At 32.7% G+C, this 16,699-nt stretch overlaps 1 protein-coding gene across 2 annotated transcripts in view; it reads right to left on the reverse strand.

Moving 5' to 3' along the window:
• The window catches only part of Nedd4 (NEDD4 E3 ubiquitin protein ligase), a 121,613-nt gene that overhangs the window by 34,741 nt on the left and 70,173 nt on the right, over positions 1-16,699 (reverse strand). For both annotated transcript variants that reach the window (XM_026413407.2, XM_026413408.2), the window contains 3 exons: positions 7,599-7,649; positions 5,954-6,015; positions 3,506-3,608 (listed from right to left, as the gene is read on the reverse strand). In XM_026413407.2, coding sequence (XP_026269192.2) covers positions 3,506-3,608; positions 5,954-6,015; positions 7,599-7,649 — 216 coding nt within the window. The remainder of the gene's footprint in view (positions 1-3,505; positions 3,609-5,953; positions 6,016-7,598; positions 7,650-16,699) is intronic.

Here is a 16,699-nt window from a genome sequence, read left to right on the forward strand (position 1 = left end):
AAGGTAAAAATAAATACAAATCAGAAAACATTTTAGTACTAAGGTAATAGTCAAAGAATAAGTTCTTTAACATATGCACAGTTTATGTTGTAGGCACTGGAGATCCAGTTTTTCACAGTGGTGAAAAATTGTTGTGTGCTAGGCAGATGAGGGCTTAGAAGCAGGGAGAGAATTTTTCTACCTTGGAAGACTGAGCCTGAAAAGGAGGTCAAGGAGAAGAGCTGGGAAGGAAAGGAATAATTTTTGGCAGCAGGAAGAAAAAGGGGTTTCTACAGGATGGTTGATCTACTGTCTACTGGGTGGGAGGATTATGGACTGAGGGGTAAGGAGAGAAGACAGAAAGAATAATTTTGGGAAAAGGAATCTGGTTGGAAAACAAAATTTACTCAGTTTCTTTCTCTTTTCTATTTAATTTTTTATTTTATTTCTTCTCTGGGAACTGATAAGTCTTTAGTTTTTTTTCTTTTTGTTGCCCAAATTCTATTTTCTTTCTCCCCTCCAAACTCTTACTTTGTCATTTCATCTGTATTTATCTTCCTTTTCACTCTCTTTTCCCTTACATGATGAGGATATAGGATATATTAGTCTTGTGAATACAGAATTCTATTTTAATACTCTGGTCTTCATTTCAAAGATACGTGAGCTGTTAGGCACAGTGGTGCATGACTATAATCCCAGCAATTAGGAAAGTTGAGGCAGAGGGTCACAAGTTGCAGGAAAGCCTCAGAAACTTAGCAAGATCCTAAGAAACTTAATGAGACCCTGTCTCAAAAGCAAACAAACAAACAACAACAACAACAAATGATCTACACTGGGTGGTGCATGCCTGTAATCCCAGCAATTTGGGAGATTTGCGGTAAGAGGATTGCAAGTTCAAAGCCAGCCTCAGCAAAAGTGAGGTGGTAAGCAACCCAGTGAGACCCTGTCTCTAAACAAAATACAAAATAGGGCTGGGGAATTCAGGGGCTCTCAACCACTGAGCCACATTCCTGGTACCATCCCCCCCCCCCAAAAAAAAAAAGTGTAGGGATGTGGCCCAGTGGCAAAGCATCCCAGGATTCAATACCCAGTTTAAACAAAACAAAACAAAAAGGCATGTGAGTTGTATTATATTTCATTCTTCTGAAAGAAAGGTTATCAAGATTTTTTTGTTGAATGTAGTCAATTATTAACTTTCCTTTAAGATTACATTTATTAATAAAAGGGATCTTACTACTGCTGAAAATAATCATAAAAACATTCAAAATTAGGAAAACAATACCAAAAGAATATTTCTTTAAAAGCTGTGATTTCTTTGTTTCAATACACACACACATGTGCATGCACGTACACAGCTAAGATTTCTCAGATCTACTTTATATTATAGTAAATTCAAGAAGAAAATGAAAAAAAATTGAGTAGGGCCTTTAAAAAATCTATTTCAAGTTTGAGGAAGTATAGTTGTACATTCAAATACCATTTACAATGACTGAGATTTTATTTTCTAGATAGAATGCCTCTCTATTAAACATGTATTATCATCTATTCTCCATAAACTAATTTTCTAAGAATCAATGAACTTTACTTAATTAGTAGCCTCAAGGCTATATGCAATTGCCTAAAATTTAGCAGAGTCAAAGCGGGTCAAAAAAAAAGCATTCAGAGACAGACAAAAGTTCTACATCAATCTTCTTAAAATATAAGTAACTCTTAAATTGCACAAAGAGTACAAATCAAATGTTAATTACCCGTTACACTCATGCTTTACTAAGGATTACAAACTGCCTTAAGAGAGAGCCACTTTTCAAAATTTCAATTGTTGTCTTCAAATAGTAGAATTTCATATATCCAGTCACAAACTAGATTTCAAAGAACTAGGCAAGACTTCTCTGGACACTAGCTACACAGAAGATAAATAAGCACAGATTCATGTGTTTGAATTCCTAGGGGTTTTCATAAATAAACTACATGCTCACACCTCCTGAATTACAAGGTGCCTTCTGAGGGAATTCAAACACTGAGACATGAGACCACAAGATGAAACAGAACAGAACTGTGAACAGGGTACCTATATGATATGTGTGTGTGGCCAAAACTTGGAATAGGTTACTAAATAATGAAATGTTATTAATCTTTTTAAGTTACTAAATAATTTTCTTTCTTTACAGCAGACATCCTCTATTTCAAACAGAATTCCATCATGCAAGATGCCCTGGGTACCCAAATGGCAGGTAGACAAATGTCTAACCAACAAATACCTTGAAAACTTTAAAAATAATTATTCTATGAAAAATCAGAGAAAAATGGGAAAAATATATCAAATAAATGAATATAGACTTGAGAAAATAACAAATTTTTTGATCACCAAACTAGGGATTTGATTTATGATGTAAAGAAAAAAATTTCTCTCCTTCTATAATTATACATTCCCCCTGAAAAGCAAATCTCATGACTGCATTCAAAATATTCCCAGAAAACGTTATTGCAAATTCATTGCCTACTCAAGAGCACATCAGGTAGAGCCCAGCCCTTGGGGAGGCCCCTCTGCTTCACAGTTCTTACAGAGACCAAAGCAGAACCTCATACAAAGAGGTGACGACTGAGGAAGGAAAAAGAAACTTCTGAAGCAATTTACCATGTGTTTTCTGTATATGTTGAATGAATGATGTCACCTTTTGATGGATTGTGCCTTTCAAATGGACCTCAAGGAGCAGGTGTTTTTTGGTCCTCTTTTCAAATCATGAATTTTTCTACTGAAAGAAACTCTAGGGGTTAGCTGATATAACTCTGTGAATGAGGAACCCAAGAGTCAGAGAAGGTCAGCTCCTCATAGGATCATGAGGCTGATTAGTGGCAGAGCTTGCCACTGGGGTTCCCGTCTCCAAATCCCCTTCTGTTCCAAATACATATTCTGCATCTCTTCATTAGCCCCAGAGGCATGTAGCTCTATCCACATTCTTGACTTGGACTTTCTTTTCATCCATGAAAACAGTTAAATTCCACTTGCCTCAAATAAACATACCTTTTTATTATGTCGCTGATTTCTCCCCTGACTCTATTTCCCGCATGATGTCCCCCACCATAATAAGAAAAGTAACAGAATTACATGTCTTTCATAAGAGAGTTCCTTATTAGCTAAGAGTCTTTCCAAAATGTGCATATGTTTAACTTACAAATACTAAATTATGTTCTTAAAGGAGAATATGTCATGGTTTTAGAAAACTGAAAAACTAGAAAGTTCGTGACAGTTACAGTAAATGTTTTTCATTTATAAACATTGTATTCTCTACTCCCTAACCTTTAAGAAGACTATTGATAATAGCCATTCATTCTACTGAAGTATCCTTAGAAGAAATAAATTGTTAATGAATGCTTAGGTGAAATAAATAATCCAGATAAATAAAAAAAATGGTAATTGCACACATTAATTTCATTGAATAAATTATTTTTCTTTAGGGTATATTAAAATAAGAAATCAGATATATTTATATGTATTTAGTTTAACCAAATATTTATAAAATCTCACCTCTAATTCCTCAGCCTGTTCTGCATTATCTTCTTCTGAGCCACTGGTTTTAGGTAGATAAGTCATTTTTAATCTCAGATAACCTTTAACTCTTGACTTGGGACTGTAGAAAAGAAAAGAAGTATTCACAAAACTTCAACACTAAGGAAAAAAGCATTCATTTAATGAATCTATTGAATACCTACTGGCTTTTAGGGGATTTACCAGAGGATATTCAAAGGCACGTTCTAATGCAGGAGATATCTAGGAAAGGAAGAGATGGTGGAAAAAAGGAAACACACAAACGAATAACTGTTATGTTATAAAAGATGCTAAGGAGGTTTCAGTGGAAGAGTAGAGAGAAGTTCAAAGTGAAATTGGTGAAATTGGCATTTCAGTTGAGGCTGAAAGATTGGGAAGAATATATAATATATATATATATTAGGGATTGAACCCAGGGACACTTAAAACCACCAGGCCACATCCCCAGGAATTTAAAAAAATATTTTATTAGAGACAGGGTCTTAAAAGAACCTGTAGAGTAAAATTGTATTGAGTAATTGAGTTAATAAAGCATTGAAAGGGGTGGGGGAAGAGAGACAGGGTCTTGCTGAGTTGCTTGGGGCTTTGCTAAATTGCTGAGTGCGAAGGATTTTGATTTGGGGCAGTGGAGGCAATGGCCTCTGGAATGGAGAGGAGGATCAAGAACCAGGAAATAGATGGGAAACCTGGGCTAAAATTCAGGAAAAGGCAGTAACTGAACTTGGCTGGATTACAGGATACAAAAAGAGTGTGGGAGGCAGGAATGGTTCAGATGATAAGGTCATGCAATATAAGAGAACTTTAGGCTTTATTTTGCACATATTGGGAAGTTTTGAATGTGAGACTTAACACTATCTAGTTTCACAATTCCAGTATGCTAAGATTTACTTAAGAAAACCTTGTCAATCCTTGCTCTCTATACTATACAGTTATACACACACACACACACACACACACACACACACACACACATACACATATATATATATATTTGGTGATTTTCACAGGTATCAGTTATGTAACAAATTATCCTGTTTTTCTAGATAAGAGTCCAAATTCTTTATTCCATCTTTGAGAGATTATATACCCTCTCCCTCCAGTCCTGTGTCTCTCCTAATCTTTTTAGTTGTTCTCTGAACACTTCTCATGGATTTGGTAAATTAAGTGTTCTTCTCTGAAGTGATCAGTAAAATTTCTTACTCTTCTTCCCAAGGCCACGAACATGGCTTGTGCATTTATAGTTAAAGGGGGTGTGGACACTCTGACTTGCTGCTATAAATGATGGATACAGAAAATGTACTTAGACAATGTTTTGTTGAAAAACTTCTCTATAATTGTGCTTCATGTGTTTCCAACCAAAAAATAAAACCAAACCATGGATTTGACTTACCAAACAAATGATAAGGACTCAAACAAATGTAGGACATTTTCTATTTGAATAAATTTCTTCTGGGCTTGCAATCATATCCAATATATACAGAAGATATGATTTTGTTTAAAGAAAAAAATACTAAAAAACATCTGACACATTGAAAAGTAGGCAACTAGGGCAATCAAACAAGAAGAACTTTCAAATAAGTTACAACTGGTCCCAAAATTAGAGGAAGAAATTTATATTCTATACTTCTATAGAAATTAAATATGTGACTTACAGAGTAAAAATCAGCAGTATTAGAGCACTCTCTCTTATTTTAATATTTATATTATGAAAAGTAATTTAACCATTTCAAATGCAAACTTTTACTATGTTTCAATAAAGCATTTTTTCAAATGCATTTTCTAGTTTAAAAAACAAGCTAAATACTGTTGTTTTCACAGATGTCCTTTATCTGGTATACTTTGACCTTTTTGACAGTAAATCCACACACATGTTTTAACTGGGTTTTCTTGAGTATGTGGTACAGAAGATCAAAAGGGGGTTTATTTACAGCATAAAATTTAAAATTTTGACAAAAATCAAGCAATTCAGGTTAGAAAAATGGAATTAAGAATATGCTATTTTAAATTTGTGTTCATTCATGCTATTTTCCCTAAATACTTGAGTCTTCTAAAATACTTTTTAAAAATTAACCTAAGCAAAATATAGTTTTTTTCCTGAAACTGGCTTTGTGCATGCTTTTAAAACATAGTATGACAAAAATTACATGTGCTGTAAGATATAAAATATAATAAAATGCCAAATTTCAGCCTTCAAGTCAGAAAAATATTAGAACAAATATTTCCCAAAGGGATGTGATTACTTTTCTATATCTTCAAAAAATTTTGTAATGTGCATATAATACTTTTAAATCAGAAATGATAATAATGCTTTCAATACTATTAATATAAAATTATAAGGGTTTAAATCCTAAATTTTCAAAAAGTCCACTGTAAGGTTTAACAGAGATTAAAAAAAAAAACTTATGCTATAAATTTATATTTACCGACCTTCTTGGGTGAAGAACAAAGTCCTTAAACGTGTATGGTCTCTCCATTCTTGGATTTTCTGTCTAGAATAAAACAGTTAGTTTTCAAGATATATCTATAACACAAAAATACTATGTACTTTTCAAGAAAATTCATGAAGTGTGACCTCAGGCATAGTTAAGAGCGAGAAAAAGTAGTTTTTGTTTATTAAACGGTTACATTTGTAATTTGACAGTGTTTTCACCTTCCTGCATGATGGGAATTACAGCCAGCATCACAACTCAGCCTAACATTGGCTGGGCAGGTGGGCTACGGAGCCCAATGCAGAGCAGAAGAGGAGCAGTGGGGCAGCATGACAGAGTGGTTGGAAGGCGGGCACCCAGTAGGAATAGGGAATGGGTACCATGTCGGCAGGTTGACTTGGCTAGATCACAGAGACAATTCCAGAACTAAAGAATAAACAGCCTGGAAAGTCAGACTGGATTAAACACACTTTTGAAAGATATGATCTCTAAAAGTTGTCGAAAGCCAATATTTATCTCAAATAATTGACAGAGTAAAGAATTTCCTTTCTCTATTTCAAAGTTCTACAGCCCTTTGTTTTCATTACCCTTGCCTATTCTGCTGTTTTGCATTGTTAACTACCCCCTCCATCCAAAACTCAAACTCAAAACTCCTTTTAAGTTCTCATGAGACCATTTTATTTGGTTCTTTTGCATTTTCCTCTTGTCTGTCTTCTCTCTTTCTTCTTACCCACCCACATTAACTAATTTTCAGTTTGGGGTGGTCTCTTCCTGCTCTCTCTCTCTTATTTGGAGAGCTAATTAAGCTCAGATTTTGCTATTACCTGGACAGTGAGAACCCTCAATCCTTTCAGTCCCTTTTCTCTACATAGTTTATTTTTATATTTCTTTTTAATTTTTTTAGTTGTAGATGGACACAATATCTTTATTTTTATTTTTTTATGTGGTGCTGAGGATTGAACCCAGAGCCTCACATGTGCAAAGCGAGCGCTCTACCACTGAGCCACAACCCCAGTCCTATTTTTATATTTCTATTAGCAGTCCAATTTAAACTTTACATTTCCTGTTTTCTACTGAAATTCACCATGTCCAATAACAAATTCCTTGTATTTCAAAATAAAACGACTATTTCTCCTCTCTTTTCTATTCTAGATACTATTCCTATCTTTGAGTTCAACCTGTATTCTCTTTATTTTTTTGCTTCCCCTCCAACCTCCATATCAGACACTTGGTTTCCTAAATCTGTTTTCCTCCATTGCTATATTCTGAGTCCAGATGCTCAGTGTTTCAGGTTTACATTGTTGTAAAGTATCTTAGTTTCCTTCTGTGAACCTAGGGCTTTCTGTACTCTAATTATTCCACAGGATATTTCCAAATTGCTTTTCCTTAAACATGATTTCATGATGCCAACAAACTTCAATGGTGCTCTACTTCTAATTAGGATTCATATAAGGAAATACTAAAGAGAAAATTGAAATGAAAATTTGAGATAAATTTTCAGAAAATAATACACTCAAGAAATAAAAGAAATTCATAGTCACATTAATTATAACGTTACCTGTTATATATTGTGTATATTATAAGTATTTATTAAGTTAAAAATAATAAACACAAAACCCCAAATCATGGACACCTATACTAACCGGCAATGGATAAAGAGGAACATCCACTTGACCTAGGAAATCATCTCTTGTCTAGAGAAGAAAGAAAAAAAAAGATCAGTAATATGTTTAATTCTTTTAGAAGGCTTTGTTGAGATATTGCCACATTCAAAGAAAATGTGGTGTTTTTGTTGTTGTTCTAGTTGTTTAATCCTATGTAGCATCAATGGAGAACTGAAAATTAAAAGTTATGCGGTACAACTTCTGGTCATCACAGAGCAGCATATATTAAATTAACCCTTCTACAGATAATTATATGCTCAAACAAAAACAACTATTTGAAAGCATGATAGAATGACCCAAAACAAGCAGAAACTTGGGTGGCAGGGGTGGGAATGGAATGTCAATCCTTCAAAGAACAAACTGCAGTAGGCAGACTTCATATTTATATTGCTTGTCACCTGGTAGAACTTCACAGTCCATATGGTGTGAGGTGCTTAGAACTTAAGCAGAAATCTACAATGTTAACTGGTTTGAGGAGTCAGAAGAACAAATTTGGGATTAACAGCTAAACTAGAAGTGAGAAAAATAATTCCAGGAAAGAAGAAGTCACAAGAGCCCTTCATATCTATGTATAAACTGTACCCAAATCCCTAGTTTATTCCTGAACCACACAAGTGAAAGGTAACAGCTGCAAGGCTGAAAGGACTGAACACAGGTTTTAGTCAACGTCCACCAAAGGGGTGACTGCATTTGGAGTTCAGCTAAGTTAATTTGCCAGAACAAAAATCTTGTCTTCAGGGAAAGATAACAAAATTCACCGTCTTTATTATATATCGTCCAGTATATAATAAAAAAATGTGGCAATATCTCAAGTAAAGGAATATGACCTAGTATCAAGAGAAAAAGTAATCAATAGAAATCAACCACAAGATGACTCAGACCTTGGCATGAGCAGACAGACAAATTAAATCAGCTATTATAAGGATATTAAGGACTTAAAAGGAAAATGAGGTCATAATGAATGAACAGATACACAATCTAATAAAACAAAAAGAAAACTATTAAAATGAAGAAATGTATATTTTAGTACTGAAAAATACATACATGAAATAAAAAAACAGTAGATAGGTTTAACATATAATTAAAGATGAATGAAGAAAAGTTCCATGAACTTAAAGATGTATCAAAAAAAAAAAAAAACCTCACCCAAAATGGAAAATAAAGAGGATTTATGAAAAAAATTTAAAATAGTGTAATGTGTATGCAACAGGAATCCCAGAAAAAGGGCAGTGGCAAGGAGGAGTAAGACATAAAAATATTCTTTAAAAAAAGGAAAGAAAGAAAACAGGCAACATTTTCCCATATTTAAAAAAACCCAAGCTTAGATATTTAAGAAACTCAATGAACTGAAGTAGTATAAATATAAGAAAACATGAATAGGTACATTGTTATTAAATGCTGAAGGATAAAGAGAAAATCTTGGAAGTAGCCAGATAAAAATAACACATTATACACAGGGGAACAATAAGGGATGGATAACTCCTCATCCAAAACAATGGAAGCCAGAAGACAATAGATTGACATCTATTAAGTGCTGAAATTTTAAAAAAAGATACCTATAATTCTGTATCTAAAAAAAAGTTTTTTTAAATGAAAAGAATATAAAGAGACTTTTGTCATGAGCATAACATGCTAGAGGAATTTTCTTAGGTGGAAAATAAATGGCACCAGACAGAAATTCAGATCTAAAGGGAGAAATGTAAATTAAAAACAGCAACAACAACAATCTTCTCAATCTCTTAAAGAACAAATTGTTATTTACAGAAAACCTATATCACATATTGTGGGTTTAAAATATACCTAGATGTAATACAAATGATAATACTATACAAAATATAGGTGGATAAACTGATCTATATTTTTGTAAGATCATCTTAAATTTTATATTAAGTAGTATGATTTAGGTAAGTTAATCATTAATTGATTACAGAGTTAAAGAGTCAAAGGAAGAAATGAAATATAATAAGTACCTGATTAACCCAAAATAAGACAGAAAAAAGGAAACTAAAATAAAAACAAATTAAATATTTTTCATTTTGAAATAATTTCAGATTTATATAAAGTTGCAAAAATAATGCTAAGAATTTCCATACACTTTTTACCCAGCTTCCACAAATGTTGGTAGCTTAACTGTGATATAATGGTCAGAACCAGAAATGCCATTCACTACTCTATAAAACTTATTCAATTTTCACAAATTGTCCCACTAATTTTAATCCAGGATCCAATTCAGAATCACATATTGCATTTAGTTGTCCTGTTTCCTTAGTTTCTTTTAATCTGAAAATACTTCAGTCTTTTTTGTCGTTCATAATCTTGCCATTTTTGAAGAGTATTATAGTACTGTATAGTATAGAAGGGCCCTCAATTTGAGTTCATTTAATACTCCTTTGTGGCTCAATTTAAATTATGCACTTTTTGCAAGAATATCATAAAATGTTTATGTTCTTCTTAGTGCATTACATCAGAAGGCACATGAGGCAATATGTCCCACTGATAATACTAACTTTGATCATTTGATTAAGGTATTGTCTGCTAGGTTTTTCAAAAGTTAACATTTCCCTTTGTAATTAATAGCATCTTGTGGGAAAAATTCTTCACAGCTGTGTAAACATCTCATTTGTTATCATACTTTCCCCCACAAACCTTAACATCTCTTAATGATCTTGTGTATAATAATTACTGTGGTGTCCACCAAATGGTGATGTTCTATCTATTTCAACCATTTCCACTATTCCTTTTTTCATTAGCTAACTGGAATTCTGCTAAATTAAAGAACTTCTCCCTTTCTCTCATTTACATATTTAATTACTAATTTAAATCAGTATAGATTTATTAATATTTATTTTATCCTTTGAAATATAATCTATTATTGCCACTTATTTTGTTAATCAAGTTGTCCTAGATATGGCCATTGTGAGTTACTTCAAGTTAGTACTTGTGTATTTCTGATATATCCTCATCTTTTTTTTTTAGTTGTTGATAGACCTTTATTTTATTTATTTATACATGGTGCTGAGAATCGAACTCAGTGCCTCACACATGCCAGGCAAGTGTACTACCACTGAGCCACAGCTCCAGCCCCTATCCTCATCATTTTTTAGCACTTCCCAACCTTTTGGCACCCTAAGATGCTCCATGGTCAGCATATACTCTCTTTAGCCCTGTCCTGCAATCATTCATTTCTTCTAAGGACCCTGATAAACTTTATCTGAGAATGGTATTTTTTTTAACATTTTAAAAACATTGTTCTTTTAAAATATACATGACAGTAGAGTGAATTTTGACATATTATACATATATGAAGTATAACTTATTCTAATTAGGATCCCATTCTTGTGGTTGTAACATGATGTGGAATTTCACTGGTTATGTATTTACAAAAGAACACAGGAAAATTATGCCTGATTCATTCTACTGTTTTTTTAATATTCTGATTTTTTTATTGTATTGTATTCTCTTAAAGCAGAATATTCAGCTTCTCAAAGTTAATAACAGTTTATCTTTCTGAAGTTAGAGCTTTTGAAATTCTAATTGAACTTTTTACCAAAAAAAAAAGACTTTGGATTTTTCTCTTTTTATGTTCTAAAAAGTATTTTACCTTGAAATTCGTGTCATTAAAATATTTTTTAAAGTATTATTTACTGACCAAACTGTGCCTACGCCACATGGTTCTGTTTAAAACTACCTGGCATTCTAAATTCTCACATTTTCAAGCATTCTTAAGTAACTTATATTTTACTAAATGCAAATTTGCTTTCTGAAGTAATACAGTTCAAATGTAGGAAATAACTCTTGCAAAGAAATGCTTGATATTCAGAATTTGGAACAATTGGTTGGCGAGGGAAACATTAATGAACATCACAGACTGACTTGCCTTCATAGGAATGAATTTAAACCTATAACTTTTACTTTGTCAATGGAAAAAGAGTCTCTAATTGTCCTATATTTATAGCAACCATATTTCCCAAACTTCCCAGGGTACTTCCCAGTTTCATATTCTTCATCTCCTTCTCAGACCGTACATGCTCATTTTTTTAGATTGGAAAATATTTTGAGGATCATTTTGTTTTACAAAATGCTAGGAAACTCATTACAGGACTCATTTGTTTTAAAAAAGGAAGATAATGTGTTGGCAAAAAAAATTAATATTTTTCTTTAGTTGTAGATAGGCATAATGACTTTATTTTATTTATTTATTTTTATATGGTGCTGAGGATCAAACCCAGTGCCTCATACATGCTAGGCTAGCACTCTACCTCTGAGCTATAAACCCAGCCCCCCCAAAATATTTTAAATGCATTTTTATATACCTAGAGGCACTTGAGACAAGAAAATTTTTACTGTGTGGGATTTTTTGTTCTATTTTTGTTGTTGTTATTGTTTTTTTTTTTTAACAAATACAACATGGAGGAATAAAAATGGGACTTCTTAGGAAGATGGGACAAGTTTTCTTTCTGTCCTCGGTGACCCAGCATTGTCTCTGCAATGGAAACTGAAGCCATAAGGCAAGTGTATAAGTTATGAGATTTTAAGGAACAAAGCACAATAAGCTCATGAAAAGATGTTCAATATCATTGATCTTCAGTGAAATGCAAACAAAATCCCAATGACATTCTACTTCATAGCTACTAGGAGAGAAATTCTTACAAAGACAGGCCAATATCCATGGGGAGAACTTGCAACCCTCATTCAAGCTGATAGAAATATAAGATAGTGGGCTGGGGATGTGGCTCAAGTGGTAGCGCGCTCTCCTGGCATGCGTGTGGCCCGGGTTCCATCCTCAGCACCACATACAAACAAAGATGTTGTGTCTGCCGAAAACTGGAAAATAAATATTAAAATTTTCTCTCTCTCCCTCCCTCTAAAAAAAAAAAAAAGAAAGAAATATAAGATAGTGCATCCACTTTAGAAAACAGTCTGGCAGTTCTACAAAAGGCTGAACAGAATTGCTGTATGACCCAGCAATTCCACTCCTAAATATATACACAAGAGAAATGAAAACATATGTTGGCCCAAGAACTTGTACTCAAATGTTCTTCATAGCATTATTTATAATAGCCAAAAAATGGAAACAACCCAAATGTCAGTCAACTGATAAGTGGATAAATAAAATGTAGTACATTCATACTATGTAATATTCAATAGTAAAATAGGAATGAAATATTGCTATTTGATATAATGTGGATGAAACTTGAAAAATATTATGGTAAGTGAAAGAAGCAGTCAAAGACTGCATGTTACATAATTTCATTTATGTGAAGCGTCTAGAATAGACAAATCCATAAAGACAGAAAGTGTTTGGTGGTTGCCTAGGACTGAGGGAAGGGAAGGAAATAGGGAGCGACAGCTAATGGTTATGGGTTTTCTTTCTGGGGTGATGAAAATGTTCTAAAATTGATTATGCTGATGGCTGCACAACATTGTGAAAATACTCAAAAACATTGAATTATCTACTTTAAATGGATGAATTTTATCTCAATAGAGCTGTTATTTTTTTTTTTTAAAGAATCTTTTGTACGTTGGTTGAGACATTCTGTCTTACAATTTCAATAGCAGTGGTTCTCAGCCAGGGATGATTTTGTCACTCAGGGGACATTTGGCAATGCCAGAAGATATTTTTGGTTGTCACAACTGGAGAAGTGATGTTACCAACATCCAGTGGGTAGAAGCCAGGGATCTTGCTAAAAACAAGATCAGTGCACAAGTCAGCTTCCCCAACAAAAAATTATCTGACTCAGATTTTCAATAGTGCACAAGTTGAGAAACCCTGTTCCATGCCTGTGTTACTCTTGTGATATTTAACGATAAACATACTTTTTAATCACATAAGGTCACAAATTATCAGATGTGTTTCCTAAAGCCAAGGTTCTTCACTAAAACTGAAGAAGAAAAAAAAAAAAGTCTTTTTTTTTTTAACCTGGTTAACCCTAAACCTAGGTAGATAATTCAATTAACCAAAATATTTTATTCTTTAGTCATCCCAGTTGAGAGTTTACTATTTTTTATTGTATTCACTTATTTACTAATAGCTTCTTAAAGATCAGATTTATGAAGTATATTGTGATAAAAACTGGAATAAAGTGGCACAGCATATGTTTAACATGCCCAAGGCCCTGGTACAATCCCCAGCATAAGAAAAGAAAAGGAAGAGAAAAAGGAAAGAAGCATATCATAACACAGTCCTCAAAGTATCATTATAAACCAACTTGTCTGTTTCAAAAATTCTCATCAATTCATCTTCTGTCTCCATCCACACTTGTTTTTCTGTATATATCTGTTTGAAATAGCCACAGATTGACCCAGGGAAGAGGGAGTAGGGACACCATTACAGACTCTAGCATTTCAGATATATAGTGTGCTGGATATTTTTTTTTTATGAGTGAAAATGTCATTCAAACCAATTTATTTTCTCACTTCAGGAGAAAGAGCACTCTCCATTCATGATGTTAATTACAACAATGGATGGGAAACATTTTAGTTTAAAATGGACATTTTCAGTACTTGTTTTGGTAAACTATAACTAGCTTCACAAATCCCACTACTCCTTTTAATCAACACTGGTGTTTAAGTTTAGATTCTTATGAAAGTTTGTTAAAGATAAAAACAAATTGATTTGAATTACTGCACATATACTACCATGGATTATTTTGAATGTAATTTGCTATTTCTTTAAAAATATATTTACAAGTATCATTGAGGATTTTAATTCTTCAACTCTACCATTTCATAGACGATGATTCAAAGAAAAACAAAAGTGACATTTAAATTTTGCTGGCATTCAATAAGTATGTACTGGGAAAATGGGTAGATGGAAGGATGGATTAAGGGACATAAAGTTTTATCCATTATATCTGGTGAGGAAACAACTTCTAGTGGGAGCTAAGGCTTAAAATCTAAAATGTAGTTATCACAAGGGTATACTCCTGATAGTCAAATGCTAGAAAATATCTTATTTAAGCAGTTGAAGCAATAAACAATCACTTATATACTTATAAGAAACCTTAGGCTCAAAAAACAACACAAAACAAAACAAAACAAAAAAACCACATTTTAAAACAGATATCTTAGGCACACAAAATACCAAAACAAGTCAATGAATTACTCTATTTTACATATACAAGTTGACGGTTTAGTAATGGACATTTCCTTATTTACAATCCCTTCATATTCATATTCCTTTACTTGGATTAGTCAAAAGCTTTAAACTGATACTTTGCACCATATATCATTTTAATAAGTTACAATGAGTTTTTTTTTTTTTTTTTTTTGAGACCTTGCTGGAACTGTTTGCTTTTGCACCAAAATTATGAGTTAGCAGTTGTGGGCTTCCTATGGCATTTCCAAGGGAGAAGCACCATTAGGTTTTCTAGACTCCCAAAGAATCTGATACTTTGAATGTTATAGCACCTCTACATTTTAACAGAATCAAGTATTTTATAGTAGGTTCTTCTTGTTCTAAACATTTTGTTTTGGTAAAACCATATTTTTAATACTATTACCATTCTTTGATGAGGGCCAGGGAGTAACTGAAATAATGGTGACTTTGTTTACCAATGATTTTAACAGGAATTTTTTTTTTCTTATTCTATACCAGAATGAATATCAGAACAACAACAATAACAACCAATTTGGGATGGGTAGGGTTCTAGTTACTTAATTTTTGTATTATATCACTTTGACACATTAAAAGCATTTGACTCTTCTGAATCACATTTTCTCCCATTTCCCTTTTGAAACTTCTCTAATGGGCTATATTGAAAGAGCTGGGATAAAAGTAACTTGAGGCCATGGTAGCTCAATAAATCATAAGAGACCACATTTTTTTAAAATTTAAAACAACTTAGTCAATATTGGTGATATATTCCTTAAGTCCAGTTTTAGCATTTATTCACTATTTTATATAAGTAACTATTACATAATGTGAAAGGACACATTAAAAGAATAAAAACCATATACACGATGCAAATAACATGTTGCAGTTAACAAGATGGAACTCTAGTCTTGCATTTTTTCCATTTGCCCTTATCTCTAAGACTTTGTCCACTATCCACACATTCAGAGATATTTCACCTAATTTAGATTGTATGTTATGATGTTGTGAAAACTACCAAAATTTATTTAATTAGCTCCCTATTAACAGATATTTATATTATTTCTAATCTTTCACATTATAAATATCACTCAATAAACTTATGTTTGTCATTTGCATTCTGCATATATTTTCAAGATAAATTTAACCTGAAATCAAAATATCTCAGTGATCAATTTGATGTCAAACATAGTTAGCAAATATAAATTTAAGCTACCTTGTCAGGCACGGTGACACATGCCTATAATCCCAGCAGCTTGGGAGGTTGAGGCAGGAGAATTGTGAGTTCAAAGCCAGCCTCAGCAACTTAACGACACACTTAGCAACTCAGTGAGATTCTCTCTCTAAATAAAATATAAACAAAAAGGGCTGAGGATGTTGCTCAGTGGTTAAGCAGCCCTAGGTTCAATCCTCAGTACAAAAAAAAAAAAAAGAAAAAGAAAAAGAAAAAAAAAAAGGAAATTTAAGCTAGCTTCTCTTTCAAAGATATCAGGAAGATCAAGAGGCTGGCATTTGCATTAATATATTAATTAGTGCTAATAACATTGTCTTTGTACAAACACACTCAAATTCTCTGAGCAAAAGTTGTGATTTCTCTACAACATATTAATTCTAAAAATAACAAAGAACTGGGGCAGGCAATAAAAAAGAAACTGAATAAATTAGAAGCCATAAATATATTCAAGTTATTGTTAATCATGTTATTTAAATTAAGCCAAGAGATCAAGAGATATTTCAGGTTATTATTTCATAAACGACCAGAATAGAATTAAAAACTCAGAAGCTGAGATATTAAAAGTGAAACTGAGAACCTCTTTGTAAGTTTAAACTTTTTTTTGACTATTTATAAGAAGTTAAATGTTTTCTTCACTTGAATATAAGAAAACCCACTATTTTAACAGAATATTCACACCTGTACATCTATAAATCTCTGAAAAAGATAAACAGAATTTACATGAATGGATCATTTATAGTTTTGTTTTCTTTT

The sequence above is a fragment of the Urocitellus parryii genome, chromosome 6 (assembly GCF_045843805.1).
Source record: "Urocitellus parryii isolate mUroPar1 chromosome 6, mUroPar1.hap1, whole genome shotgun sequence".
In the NCBI taxonomy this organism is placed as follows: Eukaryota; Metazoa; Chordata; class Mammalia; order Rodentia; family Sciuridae; genus Urocitellus; species Urocitellus parryii.